This window comes from Euleptes europaea, chromosome 9 (genome assembly GCF_029931775.1).
Source record: "Euleptes europaea isolate rEulEur1 chromosome 9, rEulEur1.hap1, whole genome shotgun sequence".
In the NCBI taxonomy this organism is placed as follows: Eukaryota; Metazoa; Chordata; class Lepidosauria; order Squamata; family Sphaerodactylidae; genus Euleptes; species Euleptes europaea.
Window position 1 is genome coordinate 40,704,680 of NC_079320.1, and position 16,400 is coordinate 40,721,079.

Genomic DNA, 16,400 nt, shown 5'->3' on the forward strand with positions numbered 1-16,400 from the left:
GCTACATCCTATGTAAAGCAAATGTGACACAGCTGTATTGCTGCGTCCCTATGTTTCAAAAAGTCTCTATCTGCCCTTATTACACATTTTGGCTGACGGAAATTTATACCAGCAATAGTATGATAGAACTATATTCTTATGATAGTGGGCTACAAACTGTGGGAGCAACCCTAAGGAGGTTTACTCAGAAATAAGTCTAATGTTATTCTATGGGGAAAGTATTCTTAGGATTGCAGAAGTAGAATCCACTCCACTCCACTCCACTCACTGCATTCCTACACACCAGAATTTCCAGCTTTAACAGGTATGAGCCCAGTCCTAGGTGGCACTGCTACAGCAGTGCACAGATTTAGGCTGAAATCAGACCTCAGGAGTAGGAATTTGTTTTCCCAAGTTATTTTCAGTATCTAACCCATGTACAAGTAGTAGAAGAGTTGGTTTTTATACCCCGCTTTTCTCTACCTTTTAAGGATTTCAAAGAGGCTTACAATCGCCTTCCCCTCCTCTTCCCACAACAGGCACCTTGTGAGGTAGGTGAGGCTGAGAGAGTTCTGAGAGAACTAGCCCAAGGTCACCCAGCAGGCTTCATGCGGAGGAGTGGGGAAACAAACCCGGTTCTCCAGATTAGAGTCCGCCGCTCATGCGGAGGAGTGGGGAATCAAACCTGGTTCTCTAGATCAGAGTCTGCCGCTCTTAACCCCTACACCATGCTGGCTCTCAGTATACTGAAGTGATGTGTTTCGAAACACGTTTGGAATTAATTAGCTATCTTCAATGTACAGATACAAACATGGCAAGAAATAAATGATCACACGTGTTGTCTGACATGAAACAATTGGTACAGGAAGTAACAGGAAGTCTTATGACACAAACATTTGTTCCTTTATATATTAATGCAAATTATTATTCAATCAGGCATTTACAAAAAGGTAAAAGGAGATGAATTTTTAATTATTACAATGTCTACAAATTTATTTACAACACTTATAGGCTAGTGGTTCTCAGACTTGAGCAATCCAGGGACCCTTATTTGGATTTAAAACTTTTTGCAGATCCCACAAGCCCTTCCAACTTCCCTTGTGGGAACTTGCACGCACCAGACAGCTTCCTTGTGCCAAGCTGTGTATGTCTTACGGAGACTTCCACGCTCTTGCATCCTCAGAATATTTTCACCAGCTACACTTTAAAAGCAAAGTTCAGGGGAGGAAATGTTCTTATTGTCATGACCTGAGTTCGATCCTGACGGAAGTCGGTTTCAGGTAGCCGGCTCAAGGATGACTCAGCCTTCCATCCTTCTGAGGTCGGTAAAATGAGTACCCAGCTTGCTGGGGGTAAAGGGAAGATGACTGGGGAAGGCACTGGCAAACCACAGTCTGCCTAGTAAGTGCTGGGATGTGACGTCACCCCATGGGTCAGGAATGACCCGGTGCTTGCACAGGGGACCTTTACCTTTACCTTACACAGCTTACAAGATCAGGTCTCAGAATTTAGATGATTCTATAGTTCCCTCTATATAGGAGCCCCATGGTGCAGAGTGGTAAGCTGCAGTACTGCAGTCCAAGCTCTGCTCATGACCTGAGTTCAATCCTGACGGAAGTCGGTTTCAGGTAGCCGGCTCAAGGTTGACTCAGCCTTCCATCCTTCCAAGGTCGGTAAAATGAGTACCCAGCTGGCTGGGGGTAAAAGGAAGATGATGGGAAGGCACTGGCAAACCACCCCGTAAACAAAGTCTGCCTAGTAAATGTCGGGATGTGACATCACCCCATGGGTCAGGAATGACCTGGTGCTTGCATAGGGGACCTTTAGCTTTTTATAGGTCCACAACTCAAAACTCCCTGGTCTCAAGTTCCAGTGTTTTCATCTTGACTGGAAGGGACTTTGCAATACAGACAGCAAGAAACTTCTTTATTTAATTTCCAGAGATAATACGGGTGGGAAGGACAAAGGACTCACAGACTCCTAGGAGTTGCCTGACCCCAGTTTGAGAAACACTGTTCTTGGACATTGTTGATGAAACAGTTATGCTGAATAGATTTTAGAGCCACAGTGTATCAATGTAGCCAGGACTGACAACGGTGAGGAATTATCAGAGGCCTGTCTAATATATTTCACAAGACCAAAAATGATTATGTCACCAAATCTACCAAGTTTCTTAAAAGGTGACTGAAAATAATTTCTTTAAGTATGTACAGGTTAGTCAGAATTTTATTCTTCTTTAGATCTTCTTGATTGGTGTAGTTAATTAGCAAATCAAAAATCAAATGCTTTAATCTTTGCCATTGGATTATCTACCATCTCAGCAAATGTTAATAAGAAAAGAAGTATAATTCAAAGAAAGGTAATTTGTGGTGGAACAATATTTGCATCCTTCATAATACAATTAAAGAATGTTATTTACACAAACATATAATTGTATGTTTTGTTAGTGTCAATTTCATGAAAGCAATTAGCAAACAGTTACACCTTGCATCGTGGGTTATAAGATTCAACAACAATAAAAGAACCATTATAATTAAATATAATTTTCCATGATACAGGATGAAGAAGTTAATTGGGCATTTCTTTGTGAAAGGCTCCTATTTATAGATACGGATGTAATCACACCCTTTTAGGTTCAAAGGCTCTCTCAGATCTAATGTAAGGTTTTCCATATCTTTTGAATACCCCATTTTACTTATCTGATTTCTTTTACATGCTATTTTCTGAATGGGGTCAATTCTGATTTAAAAATTCAAATTCTTCACCAACAAAATGCAATCATGTGTTCAGAATAAGTTAATTCACACCTGTATGCACTGCTCTACAAAATTTATGCTGATTGCAATATTTGGGAATTTATAGAATTTGGCAAAGGCTAAAATGGGGGGAAAACAGAGAAGATCTCTCAGAGTGCAATCCTGAAGGGGGGGTAGATCTGTGGCAGCGGGGAGCGGCAGAGCTGTGCCTCCAAGCCTTCCCAGACACCATGGAGGAAAAAAAACCCTGTTTAAAAATAAAAATAAAGAAAAAGCAGGAAAATGCCCCATCGAAAACAGCAAGACTGTTTTACCCAAAAAGGTGGTGCAGCCGCACTGCTGCTCAAGGGAGCGTTTCTGGGGTGAAAGGGCTGTGGAAGCTGCCTAAAGCCTGCTGGCATAGCTGAGCTGATGGTGGGGGCCAGTGGTCCCCAGACACCAGCATGTTTGCCCTGCACAGGTGTACGTGCCATTTTATTCCGTGATAAGGTGGCACTTACGCCAGAGCGGAGTCATGTTGGCTCCAGAGGAGTTTCGAACCCCCCTTCAGGAATGGGCTGCCCATCAGGAGAACCTGCAATGGGACAGGGAACTGATCAATACAGAGGAAGCTCAAAATAAAGTTCAACTTTTTTTTTAAGCATACAAGAAACACTGTCCTTACATTTTCAAATACTTCCCTATTACCACACACGAACTGGTTCTGTAAATTATGGAAATCAATAATTCTCAGAGAGTCAAATTATTAATTATGAGTTTACCCTTCCTTCATGCAGCTCAGGGTGGAATGAACCTTCTTCCATTCATTCTCACAACCACTCTCTGTCACTGGTTAGGTTGAATGTAAGGCTGAGTGAAGGCGAGAGAATTAGGTTGAATGTAAGGCAGAGAGAGGGTGACTGGCCGCAAATCACCCAGTGAGCTTCATGGCAGAGTTGGGTTTTGAATGTAGGCACCCTTGAAATTAATCTCACATTCTAATCAAGTCACTCATTGGCTCTGTACCGTTAAGTATCTAGTACGTATTCTCTCCTGAGTAAGATTCACAACAACGGTACAGAGAAAGGAATTGCCACGCTCTCTTCCAAGAAAAAAATTCTTAGTTGACCTCATCACTTCACAGTAAATACAAAGGCCTTATATTTCTCATTATGGCCAAGTTTTCTGTGCCATTAATGTCCCCTATATTGACTCATGGCAGCATTCACTGATATGAAAACAGAGAAAGCCCATTTATACAAAGGAAAGGGAAAAATTATATATGCGCTGTTCTTTATAGCCAAGAATCATTTTAATGGAATTTCTTGTATTGGATATGCTCCTGGTAACGGAAATAGAGAAGTGAGAACAGTGGCTTAGGAAAAACACAGCAGTATAGTGGTTTTGATTAGAAGATGCAAGTAATGAAGTACTATTTAATGAACTTAAATGTTTGCAAGTAAAGGTAGTTTAGGGTAATTGACCTAGCAAGCTTAAAGGGTAAATGTTACTGACTTTCATCAACTGTTTTTAGTGCTGTTCATTTTAACAAGCTGTAATAAAACGAGGAAAAAATAGTTTTAAAGTGAGTCTTCTTACCAGTGCAGCCAGCCACATGATTTCTACATTCTTTCTTTTTTTAGCCTGAATATTTTGATGAAGATTTTCTAGTAATCCTTTTAAGTCATTCTGTTCTTGAAAATGTGGTAGGCCTGGAAAGGAAAAGGAAGCAGCTAGTGATAATAGTTGTGCTGAGCTGAGGATTTCTTCACTAAAGAAGAGCTTCAACAGTTTAAAATCTCTTTTGGAATTCATGAGCATTTCCATCAACCTTAGCAATGCCACTGTTTAATGACTGAGAAAACGATTTTGTGCTTGTTAATACAGGCACTGCTACTTGAGGGTTTTCTTCTGATGCACCCGGCATCTTCAATACCTGTGATTTGAATGGGAATAGGAAGAGTTCCACAACCCACTGTTGTTGTCTGTTCCCTTGTCTCTCCTTGCTTGTGCTGATCTTTGCACATTGGCAGTATCTATGTGCAAAGAGCAGATGATCAATGGGGAGCAAAAGAGAGATGAGGGACCAATTTTTTTTAAAAAAAGAATCTACTAGAAAACACAAGCACTTCCTTGCAGCATTTCATAAGTACATGCACGCTGGCAGGACATCTAAGGTATTTCTGTGAAGGTAGCAAGATCGAAGTATACAATGTTCCTTATGGTGACTTTGTCCAGACAATGGTAATATTGTGGGAAAGTTAAAACCTGTTCTATATTGTACAAAAAAATTTTTTGGGGGGGGGGAGAAGAAGAAGAGTTGGTTTTTATATGCCGACTTTCTCTGCCACTTAAGGAAGAATCAAACCGGCTTACAATCACCTTCCCTTCCTCTCCCCACATCAGACATCCTGTGAGGTAGGTGAGGCTGAGAGCATGACTTGTCAAAGGTCACCCAGCTGCCTTCGTGTGTAGGAGTGGGGAAACAAATCCAGTTCACCTGATTAGCCTCCGCTGCTCATGTGGAGGAGTGGGGAATCAAACCCGGTTCTCCAGATCAGACTCCACCGCTCCAAACCATTGTTCTTAACCATTACACCACGCTGGCTCTGATGAAGAAATGGAGTCTGACCCACACAAATAATTTATCTGATCCCAAAACCAAGCATCAGTATCTTTCTCTTTCTTCTCCTTCATAGCAAAGCCAGGTAGCATCTCTCTTCTTCCTCTCCTAGATGCGCACAGCAAATGACTACATGGGAGGAGCAGAGAACTGTTTTTTTAAAGTTTCTGCTCTACCTTGATTGGCTGGAGAACCAAGTCCCAGCCAATTTTACCCAGTGACTTACTTGAACTGGAGAGGGGGCAGAACAGGATCCACAGCTGTGAATGCATTTTGGTGGGGGAGAGGCGGAGAGCGGGTGACGACAACCCAGAAATATCCTCTCAAAAGTCACATTGCCCAAGAGAGGCAAACATGGCCGTTCTTCATGAATAGCAACATAGACTGGATGTTCCTATTTGGTCCTGGGAAAAGCAACTGATCCTGGTTCTTACCCTTTAGAGCAACAACTAAACCCCACAGAAGATCAACACTTCATCTGCTGCGTTTTCCATTTTTACAACCCACTTGGGTTAAATGGAAAGCCATTTTCTGGGGCCTGGCTGTGTTCTACTTCAAAGTTCACAGTAAACCCAAGTTAATATTTTTCGGCAAGATACTGCAAAGGTAAAGTATTAAATAAGTTTGGTTGTGATCCAGGAGGTACAGCATCCATACACTCAACGAAGTCTTTGGAGAAACCTGCTCTCATCAGCTGCTCTCTAAAGCCTTCAAACTGCCTTTCAATTCCCCCAAGAAGATAAAACCTCTTGACAGTTTGGTTGCAAAGGTTTAAAGGGAGATTGTGTATGCCTTCCTGGATCATAGCCTATGCAGTGGTTCCCAAACTGTGCTCCATAGAGCACTTGGTGCCCCGCAAAACATCTACTAGTGATCTGTAAAGAGACTGAAAAGAAAAATACTACTGTCTGTCATTCAGTTTAGTACATAGGTGCTAGGTGAAAATTAGTGCTCCGTGACTAATTTCTCTCCTGAAAAGTGCTCCATGACTCAAAAAGTTTGGGAACCGCTGGCATATGGGAATAATTCACTGAATATCTAGGAATGGGAAAGAGACCTTTTGTGCCTATGATATCACCAAATGGCAATCTCAAAAGATTTAATTAGAGACAAGGAAATATCCTTATATCTTATGATACTGCTAGCAAGTATAAGCTATCATAGCCACTTCTCTTTTTATTACAGTAATAACAAAATTTCTCTGGTGGGTTCTATGGGTAAGCTGCAAGAAGGCAACACCCAAAAGTCAGAAGAAAAAAATAGTTGGTTTGAGTAGACATCTAGAAAGCCACAGAGCCTTAAAAATGATTCCTACTCGCCATTTTTTATTCAAGAATAAACCTTTTAATGCTGACAACCAACCTCATAACCAACATACTTTCAGAGATAACTAATGAGATCAATAATAAAGTGTACTACTAAACTGGCATAATTGTTGTATCCATTCCCTCAAATGGGCTTTCAACACCATTAATTAATATGTAACAAAATTCTTAATAGGTGTTTATATGTAGGCTGGTTAACACTAAAGCTGAGGACAGTGGGCACCTTGCTGATAATGTGCTTTCATTTGGTTTGAACTAAATGGAACATTTTGTTAGCAATGGGCTGTACATGACGGGAATGAGGATGGGTGTTAGATGTTGAAAGAGTCAAGAGAAAGGCAGCAAGTATCTGCATTGTCATAAGGCATTGTCCAGATCACCAATGATTAGCTGAACAAATCTTGAATATATTAATAAATACTCCCAGAATTGGGTTTTGCAAATCTAAGCCTGTTCACAGTGAATTAATTAAATGCTTAAAATTTACAAGCAAAGCCAAGCAAGCATGCAGGTCAGACTTTGAGAATGCCTAAACTCTGCTTATTTTACTTCTAGCTAAATGTTCCATTACTTTGGTTAAACAAAGATTGGGCTCTGCAGTTTAAGATTAGTTTTGCAGGAGATTGGCTGTCAGAGGATGTCCTCATTAGTACATTTCAAACAACTTACTGGATCACTAAACATCAAAAGACTGGATTGCTCAAGCAATCCTCCCTGGATTTTCTGCACATCTACCTCTAATTTGTTCTCTGTGCTTTAAAAGAAACTTCATTCTCCAAAGGTAGTCTGCTTGTCAAGTTTGGGAGAGTTGGGCTTGCAGAAAATAATTAGAAAAGCTGAACCTGCTGAATTTCTACCAGGGCATTTACTCCTAAATTCCACTTGTTCAGCTCACAGTATATCAGCTCACTCATGCAATCTGATTGAAATCTGGACAATTTGTACATTCTCCATGCCATATTACATATTGGTAGGTCAAACTGTATAATTTTTAAGGAACAGATTTTCCATGTTTTGCCATGGTAGAACACTACTCATTGCAAACCCAACAGAATCAGATTCTTCCCCTCTACCTGTAGTCAATTTTTTTGGTATTAGACACATGGGAAAATATCACTTTATCGTTCATTATCACCTGAAAGTTCTTTTTGGAAACTCAGTTTCTGGAACAGAAGTACTATGAATTGTTATGGCTACATGCAAGTAACAAGTAACTTCATTAGAAAGAAGAAGAAGAGTTAGTTTTATATGCCGACTTTCTCGACCACTTAAGGAAGAATCAAATTGGCTTACAATCACCTTCCATTCCCCTCCCAAAAACAGACACCTTGTGAGGTAGGTGGGGCTGAGAGAGCTCTAAGAGAGCTGTGACTAGCCCAAGGTCACCCAGCTGGCTTCATGTGTAGGAGTGGGGAAACCAACCCGTTTCACCAAATTAGTGTCTGCCGCTCATGAGGAGGAGTGGGGAATCAAACCCAGTTCTCCAGATCAAGAGTCCATTGCTCCAAACCACCGCTCTTAACCACTACACCATGCTGTCTCTAAAGCTACTGCATCAATTTTGCTACCTTAGGGCTAGAGAGTCTTCCTTATATAGCACTTAGATTTCCACTGACTTTCTGATTACAGAGACGTCCATTTCAAATATCAAAGTCAGAACATAGAAGCAAAAGAAAAAAATTGAATTTTCTGATTAGCTGTCATGGTAAAAAAGAGGTTTAATGTGATTAGAATTAATTCTGGTTGTCGCTGAAGATCTCAGCAAGCAAAAACCTCCTAACCTACATGAAGTCTAATTACACTGTTAGGCAACAAGGAAGTAGGTACTTGCTTCTGTTCAGCAAATGAACCCACAAAGCACTGAGTCAGGCCTGTCATATCACAACATGAAGGCAATCTGACAAACAATAACGATAAAAAAACTGCAGCACAGCATCAAGAATCACCTGGTATAGATATGTTTCTGTTGAATAATAACAGAATATCTACATGTAACAGTGTATTTGGCAAATGCAATCAGGGCTTAACTGGAACTAGAGCTTATCAGGTTGCAATACCAGAGTGTACTCTCAATGCAAAGGCCAGGAAACAGTAGACTGATTCATAACTGAGTAACCACTTGCAGAAGAGATTCCCAAAGCTACTTGATGGCGACCAATATTCTCTTACAGTTGGAATATTTGATTGCCCAGCTCAAACATGAATGAAGCAGGGAATGGGAAAATTAGTTCATATAATGGCATGCCAGAGTGCCTAGTTTGGAGCAGGTAGCAACTCCAACTAAGTAAGCTCCTTGTTTTGATACATAAATGAAGCCCCACTTTCCCTACAGAACACCCATGAGTATAGAACAAGAAGTTAATGCAAAAACAAATATAGTGCTGGCAGGAACAAAGATCAAAAGAAGAATGCTCTAAGTGGATATGGCAGAAAATAATTGCAGTGTTAGAATTCTTCAAGATGGTGCTGACTCAAATCCAGACCAGTGAAGCAGAAAGCAGGAGAGAGCATTCTATTGATCAACCCAGATGATCTCAGGCTTAATGCAGTCCCTATGAGAAGCAACACCTAAACCTTTACCATATCCTTTCAGAAAAAAAATAAAATTTCTGTGACATTCTGCAAAGAGAGACAGCTGTTTAGGTTATAGAAAGAAAAAGGAGCTGTGCATTCTTTGTTTAAAAATAAATCCCTAAGGGTGAACAACTATGAAGAGGACTAACAGAGCATTCCTGAAGGGGGGGAAATGCTCTTAGGAGCCAGCATGACACCTACGCCAGCGCCCGTGCCACTTGCACCATGCAAACTGCCATGGACACCGGCGTTGGGACACTTATGCCGTCCCCCCCAGAACGCAGCGACACCATGGCCCTTGGACTCCAGTGCAGCCTCCCGCCAGCATTCGCCAGGTGCAAGTCCCTACGCTGGAGTCCTGGGAGACATTCCTAGGGAGTTCTGGGGGGCAGAGCTGCCTTTAGGCAGCTTCCAAACCCCTTTTGCCTTGGGAACACCTCCTGGGATGGAAATGGTTCTGCACCACCTTTTTAGATGGTGCAGGCCCGCTTTCCCGGGGGGGGGGGAGCCTTTTTCCTGTTTTTATTTTGGAAAAAAGGCTTTCCCCCGCCCCTCTGCTGTGGCCAGGAAGCCTGTGAGGAGGCTTCTCAGCTGTGCCATCCTGGCCTCCGCAGTCTGTTCCCCCCAGGAATGCACTGTTAGAATCTTTTGGGTTAAGTTGATATCAGAAAGGTATTACTGGGACTTTGAAGCAGGACACAAATTGCCCAGCCTCATGATCAGTGAGGCAACTCCCCAGGACAAGTCAGATGAAACAGAGACTTTTATTGCTATAATCCTTTTAATTAGTATAATCAAGGCACTTGAGGATAAACTGCAGGAAATAATTTCATAATTAGAGTAACTGAACATCTATGAAAACATGCTTTCAATATTATTTCATTTAATCCTTGAGCCAATTCCTACTGATAGCAGTGGGAAATTTTATTTCAAGTAACAAGAATTTGGGAGAATAACAGGGACAATATTTGCAATACTCCATTAGGTTTGTGATGAGAGTTATGAATGAAAATATGAGTATTAAAAGGTAGCATATAAACTAGCCTCGTTTGCAACTAAGTTGGATTTTTAAAAAGTACTCACAATCAGGAGGCATTTTTTCCGTGAACAACTTGTAATATTTTTTCAGCAGCTCCAAATTCTCCTGGTTAATACTTTCTTGCAAAGAGGTATCTCCAAACCTGAACAATTACAAAAGACAAATAGGCATAAAACCAGTTCTGTAAAAGTAGACATGAGCCACCCAAAGGAAAGGGACTGGAAACACAACAGTTTCAGCACTGGAACCCATTATTACAGTTAATCACTTCCCTAGCTGATCTTAGAGATTAATCTTCCCAATGATTTTACTAGGCTAAGAATCCTGCCTCCCATACCATACTGAAGCCAAGGAATGATTTTGCCAGTGATCCTTTCAAAGGAAGGAATGGTGCAAAGTAAAATGGGAGTTGTGACTTTTAAGTGCCCTGTGTGCCCTGGCCAATAGGAAGGATGCAGGCAGTGACTTTTTATTATTAATTTATTTATTGACTTATTTTATAGCATTTCTAGCCCGCCCACCCCAGCCAAAGCCGGGCTCAGGGCGACTCACAGCTAACTGAATACATAATACATTAAAAACAAGATAAAACCACCCTTGAAATAACCCTAAAAATCATTGAATACTGGACAAAAAGTGTCCAAAGGCGCTCTAAAATCATAGCATCTGAGCTACAGCTGGGTGGGCAGATGGAATAACTCCCCAAAGAGTAGTAAGGAAGGGGAGGCATCCATGGCAAATTAAGCAGCAGTGGAAGGATAAGTGGTGGAAGGGTAGAAAGGCCAGTATTTATAAACAAGGAAACTGTAGCTGACTTCAATCATAACCCTGGCAGAATAGCTCAGTATTGCAGGCCCTGCAGAACCCTTTAAGCCCCCACAGGGCCCCGGTCTCATCCGAGAGGCTATTCCACCAGGCAGGGGCCAGGTCAGAGAAAGCCCTGGCCCTCATCAAGGCCAGGCGGACATTACTTGGGCTGGGGATAAGGTTGCCAGGTCCCTCTTCACCACCGGCAAAAGGATTTTGGGGCGGAGCCTGAGGAGGGCAGAGTTTGGAGAGTTCAATTGCTAAAGCGGCCATTTTCTCCAGGTGAACTGTTTTCTATCGGCTGGAGATAAGTTGTAATGAAATGCCTGAAATCACTATATGTTATTGAAAATGTATTGTTTCACTGAAGAGATGTTTTCATTTACTAAAAATGTATTGGAAACATATTCTCTGATTTGGAATATATTCTTTGTACTCAATAAAGTATATCTGCACTCATGAACATGCCACACTCAGCATATTAGAGGTGGCTTGTATAGTTACACCAAGCACTTGCATATGTTACAGGCCTCAAGTATAAGAGGCCCACTGTTGCTCCTTAGTTAGAAGCTAATTAAAGAATCCATAGATGGCCTATGTATGCTTGCATAAGCTGGTTTTCCAGAGATAAGAACCAGCTAGGAACCTTCTTAGTTAGCCTTGGCAGCTGCTGGGGTCCAAGATAAGAACTGAAGTAATTTAGGATCAAACAGAAAAGCACCTAACCATGAGGGTCTTCACTGCTCATTAGTGAGAATGAAATCACCACTTCTGTGTAACTCCTCAGAATCTCTAATAGAGTATTCAAATCCTTAAATATCTATTATTGGTTCTATGTACTGATGCCATGTATTTCGTCTTTTGTACCTCCCATTACCAAAGATTATATCTGTGCTTGCACTGCTTTGATGTTTGTGTGAATTGTCCTGTGCATTTGGGGCAATTTTCACCCGGTGTGTATATTGGGCCTAATAAACAAACTGATTTGAACTATCAGCCTCCTACTGTGTTATTGTCATTGGGAATTGATACAATAATACAGGCATATCATTTGGCGCCCCAACGTGTCTTCTCAGGGCAGGCCTCCTGGCCGGATCCCGCCAGAACTTTTTGAGAAGCCAAAAAGTTGGGAACGTGAGGTTTGCTTTTAAAACCCACGGCCTTCCCAAGGCCAGCATGGTTGAAACCGCCTCCCCCGGGAGACGCCCCATTTCAGCGAGCACCCAGCTCCTTCAGCAGGGAGAGAAGGCGGCTGCACTCCCGGAACAGGTGGCAGATTCCGCTGCAAGCCCTCGAACACCGCCCTAGGATGTTGAACTGCGCTTGCGACCAGAAAAGAGCGCCTTGCATCTTGCTGGGTGTGAATATTTGGTTTCAATTAGACAAAGGTGTGAATGTTGTATGGGGAGGCGGCGTGTGTGGGGGAAGCAGTGATTGCTGTCTGAGAATCCCTTTTGACTGGGATGAGAAGCCCCCACTTCTCATTCCTTTTTCCCTTCTGTCTCGTGTGAGTGTCGCTGCCTCAGCCCGTTAGGAACCCAGAAGAAAAGATAAGAAGGAAAAGGAAGCATTAACGAACATAGGGAAGGCACGTTCTACCCCTTCAGAGACTAAGGGCCGATAAATCGTGCACGCTGACGGGTGCAGAAAAACCCTTTGTTAATGCATGGGTCGAAGCCAGAGTATGCTCTCCGATCCACTGAAATGTGTATGTAACAATTGAAATAGTCTCAAAGGTAGAAAAGGGGCTTTCTAAGAAGCTCCTAGTTTTTTTTGTGTGTGTGTGTGTGTTTTTTTTGTTTTTTTTACTGCCAGGTAACCTGGCCCTGCTAAAAACTCCCCGAGGGAAAAACCTGCCTCCTCACGGATCTCTCGATCCTAATCTCCTTGCCAATTACACCTCTTCCTCTCTTTAGAAAGTTGCGTCTTCCTAAATGAAGTTCTGTCCTCCGAGGGTTGAATTTCACAGCTTCTATCTCTCTCCTCCCCCTTTCCTTTCTTCTTTGTCCGAAGGAGCTGGAAAACTTTCTGCTCCTGGGGGAGGCAAAACGGTTCGTGTTTGTCCTGTCTTCTGCGGTCAGTCTTGTCATTGTCTTTTGTGTGAAGCGTTTCCTGCCAGGGTTCTTAAAATAAGTACTGCCTCTTTCTCCAGCATGCTTAGAGGGAGGGACACAGGCTGCTCTCACGGCTTATAGGCAGAAGCTAGAGTTTTCCAAAGTAACAAGGGTTGATGTATCAGCTGTAAGCTGCTTAGAATTGTTTATGTTCTGATGGTATACAGGGAAAGTATATGCGAATTTAAAATGTTTGTGGAAAGGGAAAGCTGATAAAAGAATGTTACAGGTGTGATTTTAAATGATTGCTGTACGAATGTGACAAAAGTGGAGGGCTGTTGCCAGAAGGGGTTAAGAAATGTCAAAAGGAAGTTAAAACACAATGAAAGAAATCCCTGTTTGAGTTGTATATTTCACTTTGCTACAGTGCTAACAGTTAAACGTTCTTTTCCTGCGTTTTCGTTAACGGTTTCATGAACCCAGCTGTTTCTCTGCTGTCTGTTCCCTTGAGTTTAAACTGGTGTTATTGTTTAAGGTGGGAAAGTTTCCTTTTTTGAAAAGACCGTTACCACAAAGAGACGTGTGACTGAGTGCACACACATAAGAGTTCTGAGATAATGACCGGTAGCCCTGCCTCTAAGTTTGGACACCAGGTCTACTGCCCACTGATTCATGACTCCAATTCCAGCTCCTTACCTTTCTGCAAGTGTTTGCTGTTCATTGATTCCAACGTTGAAAAAGACAGGGTGCACACGGAGTGGCTTTCCTTCTTTAATTTCTTGTGGCAGCAGCTCAAACATCTTTTCTGGAAGCTTGATTTCTACTACATAATGACCCCTAGGAAAACGAAAAGAATAAGACTAACCTGCTATCTTTAAAAACAAAACAAAACTACTTTTGAAGCCTGCCCTAGACCCAGAGTTCCTGAAAAATAACAGAAATTGTATATAAAAGTTCTGGCCCACGTCAGAGACCATGTAATTTCCCTAAGGCATGATAATTATTTAAACTTCACCAAATTTAAATAAATGCAAATAAAGTCAGTTTAGTACTGTCATCAAAGAAGTCAAAGAATTTTTTCCCCATGGGGACTGTTACGGTCCTCAAGGAAGAGACCCCAGAAAAGTTGGAGTTTGTTGTGTATAGTGTTCCAAATTCTTTTAATTAGGAGCACCGTGGCACAGAGTGGTAAGCTGCAGTACTGCAGTCTGAGCTCTGCTCATGACCTGAGTTTGATCTCAATGGAAGTCGCAGGTAGCCGGCTCAAGGTTGACTCAGCCTTCCATCCTTCCGAGGACGGTAAAATGAGTACCCAGCTTGCTGGGGGTAAAGCATAGATGACTGGAGAAGGCAATGGCAAATGGCAAACCACCCCGCCATTGTTAGGTGCACACACAGCTGTCTACATTGCTTTGACTGGGGAAGCCTGGGGATGAACTGGCATTCATAGTGTAACGTTGTGGCTAAAAGAATGAGTTGTGATCTAAGATGACCTTAATTCATATCTCACCTCTGCCATGAACTCACTCCCCCATCCTCTGGCCTACCTCAGAGGGCTGGTGTTAAGGATTACAACAAGAAATGCTCTGAATATTGCAAGTGCTTTGCAAATGCTAAGGATTATTACTATCATTGTTTTCCACAAATAAATAGACTTGTGATTGCAATCACAGGAAACTTTAATTCCCCCCTGTAACTATATAGTCATCTATAAGGGTGGACTCCATGGAATCGCATTCGGGCTGAGCTCCTTCCCCTCTCCAAACCCGCTCTCCCCATCCGCCGCCAAATCTCCAGGACTTTTGCAACCCAGAGTTGGCAGCCCCAGACTGCCTGTGCCCACGTCATACTTTGAAATTGGTGGACTTAAATGACTAACCTTTAACTCTTCATTCAAAAACATCAAGGCTAAATGTAAAGATCAACATTTTCCTCCTTATTTTGAACAGCCTTAAAGCTTACCATTTGGATGCTAACATTTCTTTTTGTCTTAGAAAGATGGAAAATCTATAAGAAATAGGATCAGTAATTTAATTATAAACTGCTCCTTTATAATGACTGCTTCACTGAAGTGGAAGAAAAGGATTAAAAAGCAAAAGACTAAAGATCTGAGGAAAAGCCTTTGGCCTTCTCATCTGCTTTCATAGTATAAATGAGGGCAGATCAACTTTTGAAGCAGTCTTTACCGAGCTACTTCTTAGAATGGAATTTTTTCTTAATGCCAGTTCAATTATGTGTTTTCATAGCAGGAAGAGAAAGGCACTTCCATCAGCAGAACAGAACTTTCCTGGCTCTCCCCCTCCTACTGCAGCTCATTAATATGCTCAAAAAGTGGCTCCTGTGGAAAGAAGACCAGGAATGGCATGAAAGGCAAATATGGGTATATATAGCAGGAAAGGGAAATAGGCAGAAATTACACCTCCTGTTAGTGGAAATTTAGTCTGTGCAGAGGAGTTTTATAAAAACACACATGTTTTTAAAAAAATGAAACTTAAAGGAATAATTGGTAGCCGCCCATGATAGCTTGATGGTTAGCTATCCATAGATTAAGTGAGGTTGAAGAATAAATTTTTCTTCCTAAGGCGTCCAACTTTCTTCTCTCCTTGTCAACCGGTGCTGCGTGGTAGCTTTGCCTGCCCCTAGGTTGCATCTCCTCCATGATCAGGGAGGATGGTGGAGGGTGTGTGCCCAAAAAGGAACAACTGTCCTGTTTAACCTTGTACAGATTCTCTAAGTGACAGGAAGTAGCTGGAAGGGAGGCTGATTTGTTCCATAACTCAGTGGGTCATATCTAAGAAGCCTTCTAGCATGGGGAAGGCCACCACCCCTGGAAAATCTGAGTAGAGGTGACATTAGAGTTTGTTCTTTGGCCAATGAGCAGTTGTAGTAACATCTATTTCCAGAGAGCGAGCCATACATAGCATTTGCTTTGCATATAGCTTTAAATCTTCCAAAGGGGACACCAAGGAAGTGTGCCCTACTCTTTCATCAGGGGAGGCATCAGATGCAGAGCTGGTGTTCGAACCTGGGGCAGTTTCTTCTGGACCCTCCACATTGAATTCAAAAACCGGTTCCACATAGGAAACCACTGGAGGTAGATAAGTGTTGCTGAAACTGAAGGTTGTCTGTGACATGATTGCTGTGTGGGCAACTGATCTGTTCTTGGAACCAACCAAATGCAGTTGCCCCAGTCCTTTAAGTAAGCCAATGACACAAACTAAGAATAGGGTTGCCAAGGCATATGCATGGCTGGTGGCCAATAAA

At 42.1% G+C, this 16,400-nt stretch overlaps 1 protein-coding gene across 4 annotated transcripts in view; it reads right to left on the minus strand.

Moving 5' to 3' along the window:
• The window catches only part of INPP4B (inositol polyphosphate-4-phosphatase type II B), a 258,022-nt gene that overhangs the window by 36,095 nt on the left and 205,527 nt on the right, over nucleotides 1–16,400 (minus strand). For all 4 annotated transcript variants that reach the window (XM_056855456.1, XM_056855457.1, XM_056855455.1 and 1 more), the window contains 3 exons: nucleotides 13,833–13,973; nucleotides 10,320–10,417; nucleotides 4,314–4,426 (listed from right to left, as the gene is read on the minus strand). In XM_056855456.1, the coding sequence (XP_056711434.1) occupies nucleotides 4,314–4,426; nucleotides 10,320–10,417; nucleotides 13,833–13,973 (352 nt within the window). The remainder of the gene's footprint in view (nucleotides 1–4,313; nucleotides 4,427–10,319; nucleotides 10,418–13,832; nucleotides 13,974–16,400) is intronic.